Here is a 23,332-nt window from a genome sequence, read left to right on the forward strand (position 1 = left end):
ATTGTAGGTAGCTAATTGTCTCTCTCTTGCTGCTTTAAATTTCTCTCATTGTGTTTAACCTTTGCTGTTTTAATTATGATGTATCTTGGTGTGGGTCTCATTAGTTTTATCTTCATTTAGACTCTCTGTGCTTCTTGAACTTGGGTGACTTTTTCCTTCACCAGGTTAGGGAAGTTTTCAGCCATTGTTTCTTTAAACAGTTTCTCAATCCCCTGCTCTCTCTCTACTCCTGGTACCCCTATGATGCAGATGTGGTTATGTTTGATGTTGTCCCAGAGGTCCTTTAGACTTTTCTCATTTTTAAAAATTATCTTTCTTTTTGATGTTTTGCTTGGTGCTTACTGTTGGCCTCTAAATCACTGATTGGATCCTCTACTTCATCTAACATGCTTTTGATTCCCTCTAGTGTATTCTTCATTTCTGACTCATTCTTTTTAAGTTTATGTATCCTTTTTAATGCTTACTATCTCTTTAAGTCCTCACTGAGATCATCCATTCTTTCCCTGTGGCCCTTGAGTATCCTTATAACCATTGTTTTAAACTCTGCATTTCGCATTTTTGTTGCTTCCATATCATTTCATTTTCTCTCTAGCGGGGTTTTCTTGTTCTTTCATTTGGGGCGTATTTCTTTGTCTCCCCATTTTGTCTCTATGTATTAGGTAGATCTGCTGTGACTCATAAACTTGTTATGATGACTTTATGATAAAGGTGTCTTGTTGGAGTCAGTGGCACAGCCTTCTAGATCACCTAGAGCTCCACACTCCAGGAATGTTTCTTGTGGGTTATGTGCACCTTGATGTTGTAGATGAGTCTTGAATGCTGTTGGCCCTTTTGTGGGTGGAGTTATCCCTTTAGGCTGGCTGACCATAAAGGTAAACCTTGATCACCATGTATGAGATGCTATGTAGGGGCTGTCCCCCTAGGTTGGGTTGTTCCCAGCAGGGTCTGGTTCCTGCCAGAATTCCCCTTTGGATATGCTGCTTGTGTGGCTAGTCGGGTTGAGCTCCAGTGTGGTCTGAAGCCCACCACTGGTTGTGTTGGTTCTGGGTCCATGTGGGCATGGTTTAAGTACAGGTCAATGTCAGATGTGTGTAATCAGCTTTGGAGCTACTACACTGTTTACTGCTTGTGGCTGTGTCTGTTGGACCTGGGTGTGCATGTGAGGGGCCAACTTGTATATAAGGGTCAGTTTCTTCCAGCTTAGAGCTGGGGGCAGATCTGTAAAAAGACTGAGGCTCCCTGACTTCTGTCTCCACCTGTCAGCTACTCTGCCTCCTTTTGGGGTTAGCTGGTCTTCCTCTAGGGCCTTTCAAAGAAGACTAAAGTAGACCCAGACTGGGTATGAACCACAGTCCCTTTCACAGGTTGGGAGCTTGTTAGGGCATGGCAACAGGGGATGGGAGAGTAGGGCTAGTGTGTCCCCTGCCTGGGGATAATGCAGTCAGGCACTCAGTGAAGAGGAAGTGGCCAGTACTCCAGAGCCAAAGCACTCAGTCTCTGCCAGAGTTTCCAACTCTGGTTCCCCCAGATGGGCTTGTGGCAGGTTCAGAATGGGTGCAGCCAATCATCTCCTCTGCAGAAGCAAGCTCAGCCACCCAGGGCTCAGTGGAACAGATCAAAAGAGTCTCTGCCATTGGAGTAATGCTGGGGCAGCCTGCAGGACTGGGCTAAGCACTTTGTCCCAATCCCAGATAATAACCTTGGAGGGAATCACTTTTTTAATGCCTCCACATTGAGCTGCTCTTCCTTCTCCCCACAAAACTGAGCCCAGCGGGGTGGGGTATTCAGAATTTGGGAGGGTTGATCCAGTCTCCCTTTGGGGGTGGTATGCACAACCCTATAGGAAAGGGGCAGGCACTTCTTTCTTTTTCCAGAGTAGTGCAAGCTTCAGCTCACTGAGGAGATATGAATGACCCTCCTCATTGCAATGTAGCCAGCAGTCCCTGCCCATCTGGTTCCTGGACAAAATCTCTGTAAGACGTGGTCTCAAAGTACCAGCTTTACATGGCACTCTGGTCCCCCATTCAGCGGAACCCAGCAGGATGGGCCAACCAAGTGATTCATCAGGTCGGGGGAGGGGCACCATCTGTGCAATTGAAGTGGGCGACATGATCCCTCTTTCCAAAGCCAAACAGTTTAGTCACTGTCTGGGTCTCTGCTAAGAGCCTCCCCAAAATAAGAGGGCCCCAAAAGTCACTGCTGGTGCAGCTAGCAGACCTGTCTGCAGGACCTGAGTATGGCAGAGTGGGCTCACCAGCAGTCGGAGACCAGGAAATGCACTCCCCAGGCTGGTGCTGTAACAATAGGAGTGTTTGACCCTGAAAAGGTGGCATCTGGGTCTCCCAGGCAGACTGAATGCTATGCTGGACTCCTCTTCCTGTCTCTGTTGCTCTGGGTTGGGGATCCCTGCATGGGCTTGAGACCTCACCCTCCTGGAGAGGCAGTGGGAGTTTTGCAGTCCCAGTATCCCTCTGGTAACTGCTAAACCTGGTGCAGGGGCTAGCTTTTTCACGTTTCTGCCCTTCTTACTAGTCTCCATGGGGCTTCTTTTGTAAATCTTTGGTTTTACTATTTCAGTTCAGCTGGCTTTCAGTTTATTATTCAGGTTGATTGCTCCAGAGTTTAGCTGTAAATCTGGCCTAGGGGCAGGAGCGGGTTAGTGTAGCACTCTGCAGCCATCTTGGAATCCTCTCCATGGTCTGTATATTTCGATAATGCTGCTGTGAACATGGCTATGTGCATATCATTTCTAGATCCTGTTTTCAATCATTTGGACAAATACTCAGAAGTAGAATTGCTGGGTCATATGGTAATTCTGTTTTAAAATTTTTTAGTAATCTCCTTACTGTTTTCCATAGTGGATGCATCATTTTACAACCCTAGTAACAGTGCACAAATGTTCCATTTTCTCCACATCCTTGCCAACACATGTTATTTTCTATTTTTTTTTTGAGAGTAGCAATTTTAATAGGTATGAGGTAATTCTCATTGTAGTTTTGATTTGCATTTCTCTGATGATTAGTGATGTTCAGTATCTTTTCATATGGTTTTTGGCCATTTGTATATTATCTTTGAAGAAATGTCTATTTAATTTCCTTTCCCATTTTTTATAGGTTATTTGATTGTGTGTGTGTGTGTGTGTGTTCTAGGAGTTCTTTATATATTCTAGATATTAATCCTTTATCAGATGTATGATTTGCAAATACATTATTTCATTCTGAAGGTTGCCTTTTCAGTGTGTTGATTATGTCCTTTGATGCACAAACTTAAAAGTTTGAAGTAGTTCCATTTGTCTATTTTTGCTTTTGTTGCCTGTACTTTTGGTGTCATATCCAAGAAAGTCTGACATCATTAAACTCTCCCCCTGTTTTCTTCTAGGAGTTTTATAGTTTTAGGTCTTATGTTTAGTTCTTTTATCCATTTTGATTAACTTCTGTGTATGGTGCAAGATAAAGGTCTAACTTCTTTCTTTTGCATGTGGATATCCAGTTTTACTACCATTATTTGTTGAAAAACTGACTTACCCCATTGTGTGGCCTTGGCACTCTTGTTGAAGATCATTTGACCATAAATATGAGGGGTTTTTCTGGGCTTTTTACTCTGATTCATTGATCTATTCTTCTGTCTTATGCCAGTACCACACTGTTTTTATTACTGTAGCTTTATAACCTGTTTTGAAATGAGGAAATATGAGTTCCCCAACTTTGTTCACCTTTTAAAAATAATTTTGGCTATTCAGGGTCCCTTCAGATTCCAAATGAATTTTAGAATGAATTTTTCTATTTCTTCTAAAGATAGCATTGGGATTTTGGTAGGTATTGGATTGAATCTGTGGATTGTTTTTGGTGGTGTAGATATCTTAACAATATTATTAAGTTTTTCCATCCATGAATATGGATGTCTTTTTATGTATTTGAATTTTCTTTCATTTCTTTGAGCAATGTTTTATAGTTATATTTTATATCAAATAATTGTTTAGACTTTTGAGAACATAAATATTATTTATGTAATATGTTTACCTAAGTCACTCATTGTTTAAAAGATATTTGTCTTTCTAATTTTTAAGGTTACATAAACAGTGATTCTTCAAAACATTGGTGCTTAATTTATAAATTACTACTCCTCCCTAGGATTAATGGCACTCGATTAATTAATTTATATTCCACCAGTACATTAATTGATAGTATGATTTTTTTCAGTATTACTAAAATTTTTGCATATGTCATTCAAAGCATAGACATCTGATTTGTAACATGCATGGAATCTTCCAAGCTTCTTTTGTAGTTCAAAATGAACAAGGTTGGTACTAAGTGAAATAGTGAAGTGTAGAAAGTTCTTTGAGAAAGAGTATAAATTGTTACGGGGCCATAAATAAAGATTATCTGACACTGGGACAATCAGAATAGGCTGCTTAGGATAAATTTACATTTCAATGTTAAAGGGTATGTACAGTTAAGACTGACCTTAGATGTGGGAGGAGAGGTATGACAGGTAAGGGTGTGAGGTGAATAAAGGAAGAGACAGGATAGGATCTACTCTGTCTGAAGAGGTCTGACTAATGCTAAAAACATGATTTAGTTATTTGTAACTAGTTAAGAATAATAGTTTATGTATATACTATTATTCTTTATATAGAGAAAGAATATATATAAAGAATATAAGCTTTTCCTTCCATTTGTTCTCAGAAAAAGTATTAAGACCCTATCCTTTCCAGCTTTTTCTAAGATCTGTTATCTGTCAATTAGGTCAAGTTTTTAAATGTTCTTTTAAAATTTATTTGAGAGAGAGAGGGAGAAGAAGTGGGAGGGGAGAGAGAGAGAGGGAGAGAGACATTGATTCATTGTTCTACTTATTTATGCATTCATTGGTCGCTTGTTGTATGTGCCCTGACAAGGGATCAAACTGGCAACCTTGGCATATGAGGAGGATGCTCTAACCAACTAAGCTACCGGGTCAGGGCTTTAATGTTTGTTGTTGTTTCTAGAGAGAGGGGAAGGGCATGGAGAGGGAGAGGGAGAATGAGCGGCAGAGAGAGAGAGAGAGAGAGAGAGAGAGAGAGAGAGAGAGAGAGAGAGAGAAGAGCCTGCATTCTCCTATGCTCCCTGACAAGGGCATGTACCCCAACCAGGGATCAAACTCACAACCTGGGCATGAGCCCTGACTGAGAATCAAACCAGGGCAAACAGACATTGTATAGCCTTACATTATCTCTAAAATTTTGTGTTTACCATGTCTAGCATTCAATCAAAAGCAACCAAACATATAGGAGGCAAGACTGCCTAACCAAAAGCCAAGAAAAACAAAAGAGTGAAAAGAAATCCAGTAAGTGATACATATGAGGTCTGTCTGGAAAAACTCTGGCCACTGTTAATATAAGGAGAATGGGTTGCTTGACATCACTGTAACCTGGCAGCCAAGAAAAATGGACTGGAATGCACATGTGTGAATAATGACGACTTCACTGTACTCATCAGTGGGGGTGGTAGATGCTATTGAGTGAGCATGTGTACTGTGTGGCCATCACATTAAAAATGACTGAGTGGGTAGAGCAATAGATCTGCATCAGATTTTGCATTAAGCTTGAATATTCCACTGTGGAAACTATTCGAATGATTCAGAAGGCCACAGCTATGGGCAACTGGTGATTGGCAGCTCCATCATGACAATGTGTTCGCTCATGTATCACGTCTCATGCAGAGTTTTTTGGTGAAACATCAAATCACCCAGATAACTCAGCCTCCTGTAGACCAGATTTGGCACCCTGTGACTTCTGGCTTTTCCCAAAACTAAAATCACCTTTGAAAGGGAAGAGATTTCAGACTGTCGATGAGATTCAGGAAGATATAGTGGGGCAGCTGATGGTGATCAACAGAACTGTATGAGGTCCCAAGGTGCTTACTTTGAAGGGAATGGAGACATCATTGTCCTTTATACAATTTTTCTTGTATCTTGTATCTTCTTCAATAAATGTCTCTATTTTTTAATAGTATGTGGCTGGATACTTTCTGGACAGATCTCAGTACGTCTGTGCTGTCCAGTATGGTAACCACTAGTGACGTGTGACTATTTACACTTAAATTATTTAAAATTTAGTAAAATTTAAAAATTCAGATTCTTGTTACAACCAGCCACATTTCAAATGCTCAGCAGCCACATGTGGCTAGTGGCTGACTCATCAGACAAGGCAGATACAGACTTCCCATCAGTGCAGGACAGTTCTACTGGATAACAGTCTTAGGTGATCTCATCTTTCACTAGAGAGAATGCACTCTTACTTATTTCCCCGGTGGCACTAGGGATCCTGGTTCACCTTAATCCAACTGAGTTTAAGATGATCCTAAATTGGACATCAGTCTTTATGAGGGATGATATACTTCTAATTTAACTTTTCAGTCTTAGACTTTTGAGATCACAGTCTAAAGCTCAGATTATTACAAGGGCAGCCACCTTGGTAGGCCCCCAGCACTCCTCAGGCCTGTGAGTCTACAAAAAGCTATGTACAGCTTCTTAGCTTTGCCTTTGGAATAAGCAGATGCCTGTAGGAGAAAAGCAGACCGCAATACAGGCTCACCTCTCAAGCCTTCGCCTTTCCTTATCTGAAAAACTTGCAATTCTTTACTTCCTCAGTGGTTCTCTAAATGTATTCAGACTGGTATTTTACAAAATTGTTTTTGTCCCCAGGTTATTAATTCTTAGTGGACATGTTATTTAAAACAGTAGTCCATCATAACCAGAAGCAGAGCTTCTGTATTGATGTTTTCATCAGATGTTTCAAACAAATATGCCTAACAGCTGACATCTTTAAGTCAGTTTCACCCACATGGTCCTGTTTGATTCCAACTACAATTTTGTGATCAGCATGTCTTTGTATCCTTATTTCAAAGGTGCGAAACTTTAGATTCAAAGAGATTAAATAAACTCAGCTCATAGAGAGAGAGCTGACATTTGAACCCATATTCTCTGACTCCAAATCCTGTCTATTGTTAGACCTAGTGGCTGGCAGTAATAAGTATGTGTGGTAAATGATGGAAGCAACCACGAAAACTGATCTGTCCTATAGGCACCTCTGGTCATCCTAAAGCCCTTTTCTCCTGTGAAATGAATCCAGAATAAGTTGCCTTCCCAATACCTAAAATTCCTGGACTCCTTAATAGGTAGGATAATTTAAAAGGAAATTATTCTAAGTATTATATAAACACTTCTCTATTGATGAGTTTATACTTCCCATCTCTTTTCCAGTTTTCTATTATATAGCCTAATCTGAATTCTATTAACTATGTTTTTTTTCCTCCCCAAGATAACTGCTAAAATACCAAGCACAGCAGTTACTAGACCTGTAGCTACTGGATATGGGGTAGGTTTTCCTAAGCTGAAAATATTAAGATGCTTTTTCTTATACATAAGTTCATTTTAGGTAGTTCTTAATAATTTTGGCTATCTTTCAGTCCATGCCCCAGATATATTTTTTGTTTTGAATAGTTACAAACATTATAAAAGTCTTATCTGACTAATAGCTTTGAATATTCTAGTCATTTTGATTATAAATATATCAGAAAACATTTTATTACCTTTTTCTATTTGTAAACCTTGTGTGTGTTTATTGACTTCCTTTCATTTTTTTATATAGTATAACCAAGGCTCATGTGTATTCCATTCATACATTTTATGTGAAGTTACATGTTATATAAATGTAAATATGTTGGTAATTTTTTAAAACTTACCAATCAAATCATTAAAAAGTAAAATTTGGGGGTATAAGGGGGCTAAATGGTAGTAAAAATAAAATTATTAAACTAAAATAAAAAGTAAAATTTAAGAAAAATTTCAAAGGCATATATTTGAGTGTTACTCTTATTTGCGATATTTGGAGGAAAGATGCTATATAAAAATCTATAAAGAAAAATCTTTTAAATGTTGCCCAAATTTGGATATTTTCGTTTATATGAAATAATAAAGGAACTGGAGAAACATGAGAGAATGAGGTGGGATTGTCTTTATGTTAACACTTCTTAGAGGTCAGAAAAACGGTTTCAGAATCTAGAGGTCCAGGGCACTTACCTTCATGCTGTCCCTTTATATGAATAAAGTAGCCTTTATACATAATATAGTATGACTATGTGTCATGTGAAACATGCCTTTATTAATCAGCCCACATATGTATTACTTACAAATTTGATTTTTGGTGCTGTTTTAGAATAGAAAAGCAAATATTTTCTGTTAAGGGCTTAGGCTTTCCAGGCCAGACAGTCTCTGCTGCTACTTGGCATTTGTGGTGCTAGAGCAGCCACAGATGGGTGTGTCTGTGCTCCAGGGAAACTATTTACAAGGCTGAGGGTTGTAGTTTGCTGATGCCTACTTTAGAGTTTTACCGTTTGATTCTGTGTCCTCAGGTGATACATGGAAAAAAATGTGTTTAGGTTCATCTGCCAATAGAATGAAGAAAATAAAACTTTTTAAGTAAAATTAAGTATAGATTTTTTTGAAATTATTTTAACTTATTTTTCTGTTTACTAGTCCAAAACATCCCTGGCATCATCAATGGGAGGAAGACCCGTGACAGGGGTTATCCAGGTATTTCTGTCATGTGGTCGTTCATTTGGGGCTTCTCTGGTGATTTAAAATATTATTAGCAAAGTTTTCTTTTATTATATTATTTTAAAATGCTAAAGAAGGTGTTACTGATATAATGACCCTGATTATTTAAAGTGTGGGCTGCAGGTTGGACTGTTTGAAATCTTTAGAGGCCAAGTCTCTGGACGTCCTGAGATTTCAGATGAGATCCCACTGGAGAGTGGACGTAGACTGATGGTTTGCTGGCGTGGTACACTCTGGGACCCATTTTTCCTATGCTGTCATTTACAACCATGTCTGATTTTTTTCATGGTCATAAAAGATACCAATCAAAAGTAGGGGAATAAGCAGCTAATTGGCTATATAAAGTGCTATGTAAAAATCCATGAGTTTTTTTCAAATGCAGTAAGCACAGTTAGAGCAAGAAATTATACATTTGTAGGGGGAAACGAAGAGACAGGATTGACATAGAGAAGCAGATGCACAGAATAAGCAGATAGTGATTAAAATCAGTATTAAAATTGGGGTTATATTTAGGTATGTGTCATTTGCAGAATTGTAAATACTTTTAAATGATTCTTATTCTTTTAAGGATGGAGTTACTAGACCTATGACAGCAGTGAGAGCAGCAGGTTTTACCAAAGCAGCTCTGAGAGGTTTGTAATAATGTCTCTACTAATTTTTTTCAGATCTTTTCATATTTCTTACTATTTTTGTATGTGTAAGTATTATTACCACTTAAAATCTAACGTGGTATTGATTATGAGGTGTGCCATTATTTTAGTTACCGTAAGAAAGAAAAGGGCTGATAAAAATACTCTGCATCTCAATCGGGGTGGTGGTCACACTGGCATATAACTTCTCCAATTGTACCAAATTGTACATGAAAAATTGTGTTTTATTTTACATAAGTTAGAGTTTGATTTTTGAAAAGTAAAGGTAAAAATAGTATTTAAATATAAAATGTAATAATAATTAAAAAATAAAATTATTATGACAAAAATTAATGTATATTTACCAGTAAGATCAATTAAAAAGCCAGTGCCAGATTATTGCTCACATGATTGATAATTTAGAGTTCATAATAGGAATAGATTACCGTGGAGGAGGAGTAAATACTGAAAGCATCTCATTTTTGTTTTTATATGTTAACACACAAGTTTTGTTTACATAGTTTTCTGTATGTTAAAAATCTCACCAATTTCTTGATATTCAAAATGTTTATATAGTCGTGATAAATGTCCTGAATATTCAATAAATTGGTAATCTGAGCCACTTAATAAATAAGTAGCTAGTACAAGGTTTCTTATTTTCTTCAATTATGCTGAGTTGCAAATTAAATATGAGTTCTTGAATTATGTCCCAGGCTCTGCATTTGACCCCCTTGGTCAGTCAAGAGGCCCTGCTCCTCCTTTGGAAGCCAAAAATGAAGATAGGTATGTAATTCCTTATGCTGTTGTTTTATTGTTGTTACATATTTTTTTATTTTCCAAATACATAATTCATAAGTATCTTAAAAGTTTGTGTTAGCAGAATAGTAATTACAACAAGATCCCTAGTTCTTGGAATCAGCAAAAGAAACAAGCCTAAGAAAAATAGCCATGTGTGTCCTGTGTAGTTTTATTATAATATTATTTAACTTGAAGATATATCTAATTTTTATGAAGCCTAATATTAATGTTCTTGAAGGCCAAATAAGGTTGTAAATGTAATAAGATATGCTTATTTTAAAAGGATATTTCAAAGAAAAGAATTACAAGAACATATAAGAAGTTAGTTTGTCATATCAATATTGAGAAACTTAATTTTTATTGAATTAACTTAGTGTTGTGTTAGTGGTTAGAAAGTAGCCAAAAAGCTATGGTATAAATTCAGCTGTATGTATTTAATGGTACCTAGGTACCATCGATGTGTACATTTTACAAATAGTTTTAGAAGCAAACACTTGCTGAGTACACACTGTGTGCCAGGCACTGTGCCAGTACTCTATGTAAATATAAAGCACAAAAATCTTGATTTGGTAGCACTAATTAAATGGTAGGACTGAGATTTGAACCCAGAATAGTAGAATAGCTTAAGAATAGTATAGGAAATGAAGAAGCCAAAGAACTTGTATGTATGATCCATGGACCTGAACTAAGGGGATGGGAATGCTGGTGGGTGCAGGGTGGAGGAGTATAAAGGGCAAGGAAAAATGGGACAACTGTAATAGTATAATGGATAAAATATACTTAAAAATAAACAAGAGTCCAAGTTACAAGCAAAAACAACAAGAACAAAATTTATATTGATATTTTAGGTTTTATAATAATAATCAGCAACATTTCTTAGAGTGTTTCAGACAATCAAAAAATAGAATTCTGTATTTCATTGTAACCTTTATGAAACCACCATCCATTATGCTCATTGTTCACTTAGAATTTTGTGGATAGATCTCTGTATCCACTTGATGAAATTTGTATCCCACCTGATGAAATTTGTAGGCAGGTTCAACTGAAGAATATGATCCTATAGGCAAGGCTATGCTGTTAAATTCATTCCTATATTCTTTTTAAAGATCTCATTTCTGAAGGATCAAAATACAATGTATTTTGATATACATGTAAAATATTATCTAGGCACTTTTGTGCATTTGGAGTATTGTGTTATTTGCTGGAAGCAAATGGCAGCAAAAAGAAATTGATGTCATTTTTGAAAGGTGACTGATTTGAGGTGCTATGTTTGCTACTAATAGAGTCAGGGGGTTTTGAATTGCTCACCTTGTTAGAAACCTTCTCTTCAGTACCTATCTGGTAGTAAATAATAATAATTATGTTATCTCTTTTATGGAGGGCTTCAGTTTTCCTAACCACCAGATAAAGTCCCCATTTGCCACTCATCTAAAAAAGGGTCTGCTTTCTCTTGGGGATGATAATACAACAGCATAGCTCCCAGACTTACCTTACTGCATTTAAATCCTGGCTCTAACTTTCTGTGTGATCTAAGGCACAGCACTTACCTTCTAAACCTGTTTCCCTATTAGTAAGAAAAATAATGATAGTATTTGTAGCAAATGTGATTATGAGAATTAAATGCCGTAATTGGGGTAAAGTATGTTGCTCAGTATAAAATTATACTTACACTAAGTAAATGATAACTGTTTTTACTGTTTTTCTGAATAATTATATAATGCAACTATTAAAAACAATGGTACATTTGCTATTTAATGCCATTTATACATTTGTTTCATTTATGACCCGTTCTTCACTTTTAAAAGCACTTAAAATGAAAATGTTAAAAGTAAATTAAATCTTAGTATCAATATATATTATTGGTGGTTGAATAATTACCTGCTTTCTTCTTTAATAGTCCAGAAGAAAAGATTAGACAATTAGAGAAGAAAGTAAATGAGTTGGTAGAAGAAAGCTGTATTGCCAACAGTTGTGGAGACTTAAAACTGGTAAGTTCATACACTAACAGGAGTCAGGATGATGAAGTATGTATATGTGTTTATCTGGTTTTATTTATGCACATGTGAAAGCATATATATAAATATTTTTATCTTGCTATTGACTGGCCTTCAAGTTTTCACTGAAAATTATTTTGAGAACCTGCAGTTGTCACTCTCCTTCATAAGCTCTGATGTCAAAAAAGTTGGATGATTTTATAATTTTCATATTGGTCACTTCAGTAAGGGAAGAAAATTCTAATGTATTTGTTGGTTAAATACATTTGTATTTGTAAATATATTTGTATTTGCAGCCTGGTAGACTATTGGATTAAACCCAACCTGCATCCACACACAGTACAAATGGCTCTTTTCTTATTTAAGCCTCACTACCCTAAAGTAGTTTTTCTTTTTTTTAAATAATTTTTCTTGCTTTGTCTTTATCTTTTTTTTAAGATTTTATTTATTTAGTTTTTAGAGAGGGAAGGGAGGGAGAAAGAGAGAGAGAGAGAAACATCAATGTGCGGTTACTGGGGGTCATGGCCTGTAACGCAGGCATGTACCCTGACTGGGAATTGAACCTGCCTCACTTTGGTTCACAGCCCTCACTCAATCCACTGAGCTACGCCAGCCAGAGCAGTAGTTTTTCTTAAGTAGACTGCAAAATCATAGTTTTCTTGCTGGGAATCCTACTCTGCTTTTTAAAAATTATTAAACATGTTCTTTTAATCTGCTTTTGTTCACATTACTTTGTCATACTATATAATTTCTGTGACTTTCATTATCTGATTAATGAACACCATTAGGAAGAATTGTTTGGTGTGAAAAAGCTACTTTTGGGGATCTGCACATGTACTGATACGCCAAGGATTTGGAGAAAGCAGCCCAGGAGTTCCAGCTATGATGGAAACATAGACTTGAACAATGATTGAAATAAAAAAAAAAAAAAAAAAGAAAAAAAAAAAAAAAAAAAAAAAAGAAACATAGGTAGAAACACTTCACTTTCTGGTACAACCAAAAGAAGGACAACAACAAATTTAAAAACAAAAAACAACCAGAAATGCCAGATACTCAAACTTCATGGAAGTCCAACAACCAAGGAGTTAAAAAAAAAATCATCCAGACTGATAGGAGGGGCAGAGACAGGCAGCAGAGGTGGAGAGGACACACAGCCAAGGAGGTGGCTGGTGGACCAGTTGGTCACATATTTGTGGGCCAATAAGCTCAGAAGAACCATTGGGAAGCAAGACAGACTGCAGAACCCAGGGTTTCAGCGTGAGTAACTAAAGACTCAAAACCTCTGAATGTAAAAATCTGTAGGAGTTGTGGCAATGGGAGAAACTCTCAGGATCATAGGAGAGTCCATGGGGGAGGACCACAGGGTCCTAAAATGTACACAAATCCATACATCTGCAAATCAGCATCTGAAAGGCCACAATCTGCTTTTGGGAAGTGAGAGAAGTGATGGAAATTAGGGCTAGAGCAGAGCCAGCAAGTGGCATTATTCCCTCTCTGTCCCCTCCCCCACAGACAGCACCACAAAGCAGCAAAGAGGGTAGCCCCGCCCTGGTGAATACCTAAGGCTCTTCCCCTTACAACATAACAGGTGCACCAAGACAAAGAGATATGACCCAAATGAAAGAACAGATCAAAACTCCAGAAAAAGAACTAAATCATGAGGAGATAGCCAACCTGTCTGATGCAGAGTTCAAAACACTGGTAATCAAGATGCTCACAGAAATGACTGAGCTTGGTAGTAAAATGAAGGAAGAAATGGAGGCTGTACAGAGTGAAATAAAGGAAAATATATAGGGAACCAAAAGAGAAGGGAAGGAAACTGGGGCTCAAACCAAGGATTTGAAACAAAATGAAGAAATAAACATCCAGCTGGAACAGGATGAAGAAACAAGAATTCAAAAACAGGAGAGGCTGAGAAAGCTCTGGGACAACTTCAGATGCTCCAACATCTGAATCATAGAGATGCCAGAGGGAGAAGAGGAAGGGCAAGAAGTTGAAAACTTATTTGAACAAATAATGAAGGGAAACTTCCCCAATCTGGCAAAGGAAACAGACTTCCAGGAAGTCCAGAAAGCCCAGAGAGTCCCAAAGAAATTGGACCCAAGCAAGAACACACCAAGACCATCATAATTAAGTTACCCAGGATTAAAAATAAGGAGAGAATTAAAAACTGCAAGAGAAAAGGAGACAGTTACCTACAAAGGAGTTCCCATAAGGCTATCAGCTGATTTCTCAAAAGAAACCTTACAGGCAAGAAGGGACTGAAAAGAAGTATTCCAAGTCATGAAAGGCAGGGACCTACATCCAAGATTACTCTATCCTGCAAAGCTCTCATTTAGAATGGAAGGGCAGATAAGTGCTTTTCAGATAAGGTCAAGTTAAAGGAGTTCATCATCAAGCCCTTATTATGTGAAATGTTAAAGGAACTTTTCTAAGAAATACAAAAAGAAAAATATGAACAGTAAAGCGACAACGAATTCACAACTATCAACAACTGAACCAGAAAACAAAAACAAAAACTAAGCAAACAACTAGAACAGGAACAGAATCACAGAAATGGAAATCCCATGGAGGATTATCAGTGGGGAGGGGAAGTGGGTGAGGGGGAGGTACAGGGAATAAGAAGCATAATAGGAAGGCACAAAATAGACAGGAGGAGGTTAAGAATAGTATAGGAAATGGAGAAGCCAAAGAACTTATATGTATGACCCATTGACATGAACTAAGGGTGGGGGGAATGCTGGAGGGTGGTAGGGTGCAGGGAGGAGGGAGATAAAGAGGATAACAAAATTGGGACAACTGTAGTACTGTAATCAATAAAAAAAGGAAAGGAAAAAAAAGAAAAGCTACTTTTGTTGCTCATAAATAAGACTGGTGCTTTTTTAAATCTAGTTCTAAAAAAAAAGAAAAAAACCTCCTGTTGAATTAATCTGTCTGTACTTAGTCCCTCAATAGAAATAGAAAGTTCCTGGCATTCTGCATAGAATGTGAGAGTCAAACTAAGCATCTACTATAACACTGAGTAGGAGTTATCTTGTGACTTGTCTAGATTTTGGGCATCCCAGAAACAAGACAAATCCATCTAAATTCTTATCTCACAAGATGGAATTAAAATATCCAAAGATTCAGGAGTTGGGAAAAAATAAAAATCAAAGACTGTCAAACCTAAAAGTAGTGCAAGGAGTGGTGATGAAGAGACAGGACTTGGGGCAAAACTTCTGTACATTTTGTCTCTCCAAGAATAAGCACATATTTCTATGATGGGGAGCTCCACTTTAAACAAATGGTCTGGGTTTGTTTTCAAGGGGAGTGTGTGGTTAGGGTACTGCTGGCCCCGGGCATCTAGGATTGGATACTGCATTCAGCTCAGCTACATGCAGGTGTTTCCCAAATGCACAGATGCTCATAACAAATGCTCAGAGTGTAAACTTTATTTTAGGCCTTAGAAAAGGCAAAAGATGCAGGAAGAAAAGAGAGAGTGTTGGTGAGACAACGTGAGCAGGTGACATCTCCAGAAAACATCAATCTGGATTTAACGTACTCAGTAAGTATGAATTACCTGTTGTGTAAAATTATTTTGGCTAGGATTTGCAGATTCCAGAAGTCTTTTACCTTTTTTATTTCATGTTTCCTTTTATTTTTAAAAACTTAATGAACCTCCGATTCCTAGAATTAGATTAATAATAATCTTTCTTTGAACAGGAATTCATGAGACACTCTCATCTTTAGTCTGTGCAAAGGTCTTTTATTTAGTTTGTTGTTTTTAATAAGTTAGTAAGCACTCACAAACCCACCAGCCAATGAATGACTCTCTTTCTTGAAGACTGGCAATATTTATGCTCTCTCCAATATGATTACTTTAATGAGATTCTTATGTGGACTTTTGGCCTGTGCTTTTTAAGAACTTCAAATGAGGCAAATAAGAATGTTCTATGAGGGTAGCTAAATAAACAAACAAAAACATAAATAAATAGCTAATTTCCAGCAAAATTTCTTTAATTCTGAAAAGACAGTTCCTTGATGTTGATAGTGTTGTGTAAAAGGGTGTATTCCCAGAGGAAATGTCTTCATATGCCAAACACATGGAAAAAAGGACATTTGAAACTGAATAAGAATTTTTTGATGTTTACTATTTGAGCTAATATTTTTAATTCCATTATCAATATTAATGATCATATTTTTACCTCTGAAATAATTTGCTATAACTTAATAACTTAAATTATTTTTGACATAGTTTTTTTTGTTTTATTGTATTTTTTCATTACCATTTATCCCCCCATACCCTCTTCCACCTGCACCCAGCCCCTTCCCCTCTGCCATCACCATATTGTTGTCCATGTCCATAAGTTTTTTTCTTTTTTGCTCAATCATTCCATTTAAACTATAATTTTACAGATAGAGAATTACTATTCAAATAAAGGTTTAAGATATTTCTACTTAAATGTAATTTATACTTAGAAAAAGAATTTGGTTCACTATCTTCCTTATTCCTTCTATCACCAGAAACATTAATAAGACACGCTTGTTCTTTGTAGGTCTTGCTGAGGTTAATGGATGACAAATACTACCTAAATTAGAAAGAATATGTAGAAAATAAAGTTAACATTCAGAGGTCAGCCTTACCTATCTGAATGTTCTGGTCCATTTGGAATGCAAGATTTTCTCTGTCTACTTCATTTTCTAATTGGTTGGGTGTCTTGATATAAGTAGCTTTGTTATAGGACTTTAATCTCTAGAAAGATTAAAAGCAAAAGGGGCCTAAAATGGTCATTGTGTGTCTGCAATATTTTTCCCCTTAGGTTCTTTTCAACTTGGCCAGTCAGTATTCAGCTAATGAAATGTATGCGGAAGCACTAAACACATATCAAGTTATTGTAAAAAATAAGATGTTTACCAATGCAGGTAGGTGTTTATAGTCAGTTTGTCTAATAAGTATAGTTATTTTGTTGTGTTCATTTATGTTTCCTCACTTTATAATTTCTTACACTGAAATGATCTATGCCCTAAAATAAATTTATATTTATATAGAGGTGCCATGTTTAAAGATACTATTTATATGGAAATCCACACAAATGCAAATGAGGAAATACAGCTGGTATGAGGTATTGGGTTGGCCAAAAAGTCTGTTATGTTTTTTCCATAAAATAAAAGACACATTTTTCATTTTTACCAATAACTTTATTGATCTGGCTATTTTGAATATGTCAGCTATTTCCCGCTATTGGCTTCTAGTGGATAGAGGCCAGGGGTACTGCTAAAACATCTTCCAATGCATAAGACAGCCCCGAAGCAAAGGATTATTTGGCCAAAATGTCAACAGCATCAAGAAACTTTGCAAACCACTTTTGAAATGTTCAATCAATCACAGCACCTTCTTCATACACTCCAAAAAAAATCTCTTTTTTTGCATTTCAGTTGCATTTTTACCTTAAAATAATAAAGCATAATATGCTTTATGTTGCACATGTTCTTCCATCTTCAATATTAAAATGTCTGTGCAAAAATTTACCAATTTTTATAAGTTTTGTTTAAATGCATGCTGACATAACAGCTGCCACAATACAATTTAACAAAATTGTTTTGAATGACGTTAAAGACAACTAAGCACTACTGGAGCCATCAGATGGAAAAAACATAACAGACTTTTTGGCCAACCCAGAATATTACCTAGTAGTAAACAAAAATGTGTTCTGTCATCACAAGTAGAATGAGCCAAGGCAACTCCATCGAGCATGTTTCCTCTTGTATAATTCATCCCCAAGAGGTTACAGTTTATATCTAGCATGCATATTATTGTGTAATTTTTGGTAACAGTAGTAAAGTTTATTAATATCGTATTAAAATGTGTATGGCATTTTTGAGCCTAATTTTAAAATCCCATGTTTTCTTAGAAATAACACAACTCCAATTTTTTAATGTAAATCAGGTATTTTTAAGCTAGATTTTTAGGAATCCATCTGTCTTTAGTTCCATTTCCACAAAGAATTTGTGTGTGGATACATGAAAATAGTATGACTGTGTTAAAGAGAGAATCTTAGGTAGTTTCTGAACCTTTATAACTTGAGAAAAGTATCAAAGAATATGAATTAAGGTTATATAAAATATAGACAAAATGAAAAACAGACTATTTTACATTCATTCATTTTTTTAAATTAGGAAGATTGAAAGTGAACATGGGAAATATTTATTTAAAGCAAAGAAATTATTCCAAAGCCATTAAATTCTACCGGATGGCATTAGATCAAATTCCAAGTGTCCATAAAGAAATGAGGTGAGTTTATATAATGATAACTTTTGTAAAATTTGTGTTGTATCTCAGAAACAAGATGACTCTTCTGATCTATTGTCAGTGAGTTGAATGTTTTGAGGTTTTTGTACATGAGAGGTGTTAGATTCGTGTCATGTCTGTACTTGTACACATTTGTATAATGACAAATTAAAGGCACAATGTATGATCCATTGAAATAAAACTAAGCTACTTGGCCTACATAAAGGATAACTACCAAATACAGCTAACTGCCAGCACAAAAATCAAAATTTTGTCCTTTCCGACTCACCATACTCTAGAATCCAAGGCTAGAAATTCAGACCCTTAGACATTTGTGCTATAGATTGAGAGTGAAATCGTGGGGGAGGAAGGGGTTGCTTCTGAATCTTAGAAGAGGAGGTTGGAGGGGGAAACTGGGACACTTTCTATTCCTATAATATTTCAAGAGCAGACCCAGTAAATTACCTTGTGGATTGGTAATAATCTTAGGAACATAGGTTTCCAGGATACTGTCATAATTTCCTCCAGGCCCAGTATACTCCCTCTGTGAAAGTTAATTTATTTGTAAATGCCATCTTCCATTATCATTTATTTTTTAATTATGCATGATATCTTATTATCATCAGTAAATATCCGACTTATAAAACAGTGCCCTTGAAGTACTTTTAACCTGGGTGAAACCAAGAATTTGAGCATTTTAGAAAAAGGTAATAATATTAGACAGCCCATGTTAAGTGCTTAATTATCAAGAATCAAGAGGTGCTGTAGTAATTAAGTTGAGGGAATAATCATTGAGAACAAGAATGGTCAGGAAAGGCATTATGAAGGAGGTGTACTGGAGAATGGTCACTTAAGTGGAGAGAAGGGGAAGCATTTCAAAAGGAACAGAATGAGAAGAGTCAGAGAGGTCAGTGGTTATGATCTGGTCAGAGAACTGAATGAATGAATGAATGCAGTTGAAACAGGGATTATGTTGATAGATAGTTAGGTAAGATGGTATCACAACCTAGAATGTCTGTAATTAAAAGATGGACAATAACAAGTATTGAAGAGATGTAGAGAAATCAGAAACTGGAAACTTCGTGCATTGGTGATGTGAAATGGTACATCTACTTTGGAAAATAATTAGCCAATATCTTAAAAAATTAAATACAGATTTATTGTATGACCAGTGGTATTGTATGTACCACTCTCAGGTACATAATCCAGAAAGTGAAAACATATTGTCACAGGGATCATATGCGAATATTCATAGCAGCATCATTCATAATCACCAAAAGTGTAAACAATCAGTGTCCATCAAGTAGGCTGTGGATGAATAAAATGTGGTGTGTTCATACAATAGAATACAATTTGGCAATATAAAAGGAATGAAATGCTGACCTGTGCTACAATATCAGGAACATTCAAAAGATTATTCTGGTGATTGAGGGACACCAACACAAAATATCACATTTGTATGAGTCCATTTATATATAACATCTAGAAAAGGCAAATCCAGAAACACAGAAAGGAGGTTAGTGTTGCCAGAGCTGGAGGCAAGAATGGGAGTGACTGTTGATGAGCACTGGTTGTTGTTGTTGTTGTTGTTGTTGTTGTTGTTGCTGCTGCTGCTGCTGCTGCTGCTATTGTTGCTGTCTTAGGATGATGGAAATTACTAATGAAACCATGGTTGTTGTTCCACAGCTGTGTGAATATAGCAGTAATCATTGAGTTAGATTCTGAAAACAAGGAAATTTTATGATATGTGAATTTAGCCTCAGCAAAGCTTTAACAAAACAAAACAAAAAAGTCAAGTGGGAAAGAAAAGATGAAAACTATCTGTAGAATGTCTTGACTACTGTACTGAGGAGTTCAGACTTAAAGCTGATCCCTCTTTATTTCTCTTTAGGATTAAAATTATGCAGAACATTGGAGTTACATTTATTAAAACAGGCCAGTACTCTGATGCCATTAATTCATTTGAGCACATAATGAGCACGGCACCAAACCTGAAGGCCGGCTTCAACCTCATTCTCAGTTACTTTGCTGTTGGAGATCGAGAGAAAATGAAGAAAGCTTTCCAAAAACTGATTGCTGTCCCATTAGAAATTGATGAAGATGATAAATACATTTCACCAAGTGTGAGTATGAGAAAGACTGTGGTAGCTAGCCCTTAGTTATCCTTGCTTTTCTGTTTCCAGAAATGAAAAAGTTGAGTGGGTGACTTCTTAGGTTTCCCTTAGCCCTAAAGTGTTTCAATTAAATAAGTTTAATTAATGTGTTTTATCATTTTCATTTGTTATTTAAATTAGCTTGAGAATGGGAATCCACTGAAGTAGGATGAGAATGTATGATTAAAGCAGATTAACTGTACAGTTTTAGTCAGAAAAACAAAGGAGAATAATAGGAAAAACAAGATTGCATGCCATTCTTAATAGGAAGATATATTAAAGGGTAATATAAAGTGAAAGATCCAGGAAGGGGGAGGAGTGAGTGGAAGTCACACTAACCTCCTCCCAGGACCAATCTGGAATTACAACAAAACTGTGGAGAAATCATCTGGGACAAACAACTGAACAATAGTGAGAATGAAGCCTTATAACCATAGACAGACAGAAGAAAAAGCTTCAGCACAACATGACTGGTAAGGAGCGTAGTGGAGATGTGAGAGGCCCAGCTCGGCACCCACAGGTGGCAGCTAAAGTGACAGAGGGATATTTAAGTGGCTGGTTGAGTCCCCCTGAGAAGTGTGGGGTCTAAACCCTAAGCTGGGATCCTCAGCCTACAGCACCAGAGTCCAAAAAGTACACAGGTAACATCCAGCTGCAAAAAGTGGCTGGGTTGCTCCCTGCGGGAGATGGATGGCTGGAGATACAAAGAGCCGTTTAAAAGGCCAATGCATAAGTCTTCATTTGCAGCCGCTTACCCTGGGCTCTGGCAAAGGATGGGGTCAGAGTGGACTAGAGATGCTTGAGGAGAGACTGCAGACAGAGGCTTTGGGGAGAGAACTGAGAGAGTAGCCTCTGGGATCCTGGTGCTGAGTCATCCCACATGCTGCAGTAGCCATCGTGCTCAGGCAGACCACTCTCTTTCAAGTGGCAGCAGCATGTGGGGAAGCAGTAACCCCACCCCCAGGAGGGACTCTGCCCTGCCTTGTGGTGCTGAAGCCTGGCTGCTGAGTGTAGAGTGACTAGATTAACAACTCAAGGAGTCAGCCACAGACAGTAGATCTCTAGTAGTCTTGAACAGGCTGCCTAAGGCCAGACGGGGTTACCATCTGACATCACCAGAGGCAGAGCCAGAAACAAAAAGTGGTGGTTGATACTAGATGCTACTGAGATGAAATCCACCATTGTCTTCTCCATGGTTTGTGATATTTTCTTTCCTGCATAGCTTTTTGATATTCATTTCTTGTCCTTCAAGTTTGTGCATATTAAGTCACTAGATTTTATATTATAGTTTATTTCAGTTCACATATTTTACTCCTCCCGTCTCTTACCCCATTTTACCTTCTTCATTCCTCTATTATTTTCATTTTAAATTTTGGTTTCTCTTTTGCTACACCCTGTTTCCATTCCATACTCTTACTATTTCTACCTTGTCCAGCCTCCCAAAACCAATTTCCTTGTCAGTTATCATCTCACATTCTTTTTCCTGCTCTTAATATACCCATGTTCTCTCTCCACCTTTAGCAATTATTGCTTTTTGGTTGTGGATAGGGTAGTTGGTGTTGTATTTTTTCAATTTTATTTCTAGATCTTCACTATTTTTGTATTTTAAATTTCAAATTTTACTGTTCCCCTTTCCTACATTTTTTGTCTCAAATTTTAATTTTCCCTTCCTTAGCCTCTTTTTCTTTTTTTTCTATTTCATCCTGCCTTTTTTCTTTTATTTTTTCTTTTTCTTTTTATTCTCTCTCAAATATTGTTTTTTTCTGTCTTAGCCTGGTTTCCATTCCTCACTCTTAGTATTCTCTCTCCTTCTATTATCTCAAAATCACTTCCCTTTCCTCTAGATATCTCTTTAAGCTTTTCTTTCTTTTCCCCTCTTATTCCTATCCCATCTATATTAATTTTAGCTTATTTGTTGTTCATAGTGCTGTGGCAGATCTTTTTCTCCAATTTGGTTCCTATTTTTTATTATTTATTTACTTTTTTCCTTTTTCTTTCTGTTTATTTTATTTTTTAAAGTATATGTTATTGTTTATGCTATTACAGTTCTCTCATTTTTTCCTCCCATTTATTCCCCTCCACCCTGCACCCTCTCTCCCTCCAGCATTTGTCCTTGCTCACCCTTAGTTCATGTCCATGAGCTATACATATAAGTTCTTTGGCTTTTTTCCATTTCCTATACCATTCTTACCCTTCCATGTCTATTTTGTACCTACCATCTATGCTTTTTATTCCCTGTACCTTTTCCCCATCCCCCCCCCCCCCCCCCCCCGCCGACCTTGGTCTCCATTTCTGTGATTCTGTTCCTATTTTATTTGTTTGCTTGGTTTATTTTTGTTTCCTTTATTTTATGTTCAGTTATTGATAGTTGTGAGTTTCTTGTCATTTTCTTGTTCATAGTTGTGATTTTCTTTTTCTTAGATAAGTCCCTTTAACATTTCACATAAGGGGTTAGTGAAAATGAAGTCGTTTCACTTGACCTTATCTGAGAAGCACTTTATCTGCCCTTCCATTCTAAATGAAAGCTTTTCTGGATAGAGCAATCTTGGATGTAAGTCCTTGCCTTTCATGACTTGGAATACTTCTTGCCAGCCCTTTCTTGCCTGTAAGGTTTCTTTTGAGAAATCAGCTGAAAGTATAATGGGAAATCCTTTGTAGGTAACTGTCTCCCTTTCTCTTGTTGCTTTTAGGATTCACTCCTTATCTTTAATCTTAGGTAATGTAATTATGATGTGCTTTGGTGTGTGCTTCCTTGGATCCAACTTCTTCTGTTTAAACCTAATACAGTATGCTTCCCTTCTCTTACTCCATTCTGCCTTCTTCATTCCCTTTTTATTTATGATTTAAATTTTACATCCCCTCTTCACATTGCTCAGATTCCCAACTCTTATTAGT

The 23,332-nt window shown here is 36.8% G+C and overlaps 1 protein-coding gene and 1 long non-coding RNA gene across 2 annotated transcripts in view; both read left to right on the forward strand.

Annotated features, from left to right (window-relative positions):
- IFT88 (intraflagellar transport 88) overlaps positions 1-23,332 on the forward strand; it is a 168,644-nt gene that overhangs the window by 25,820 nt on the left and 119,492 nt on the right. Inside the window, 9 exon segments of the mRNA XM_028531560.2 lie at positions 7,298-7,354; positions 8,515-8,571; positions 9,164-9,227; positions 9,938-10,007; positions 11,920-12,010; positions 15,456-15,560; positions 16,816-16,918; positions 18,173-18,287; positions 20,176-20,407. Coding sequence (XP_028387361.1) covers positions 7,298-7,354; positions 8,515-8,571; positions 9,164-9,227; positions 9,938-10,007; positions 11,920-12,010; positions 15,456-15,560; positions 16,816-16,918; positions 18,173-18,287; positions 20,176-20,407 — 894 coding nt within the window.
- LOC118498952 lies at positions 12,306-12,804 on the forward strand. The gene is made up of 2 exons (XR_004901442.1): positions 12,306-12,400; positions 12,639-12,804. It is a non-coding gene; the product is annotated as an uncharacterized LOC118498952 (long non-coding RNA).

This window comes from Phyllostomus discolor, chromosome 2, assembly GCF_004126475.2.
Source record: "Phyllostomus discolor isolate MPI-MPIP mPhyDis1 chromosome 2, mPhyDis1.pri.v3, whole genome shotgun sequence".
Classification (NCBI taxonomy): Eukaryota; Metazoa; Chordata; class Mammalia; order Chiroptera; family Phyllostomidae; genus Phyllostomus; species Phyllostomus discolor.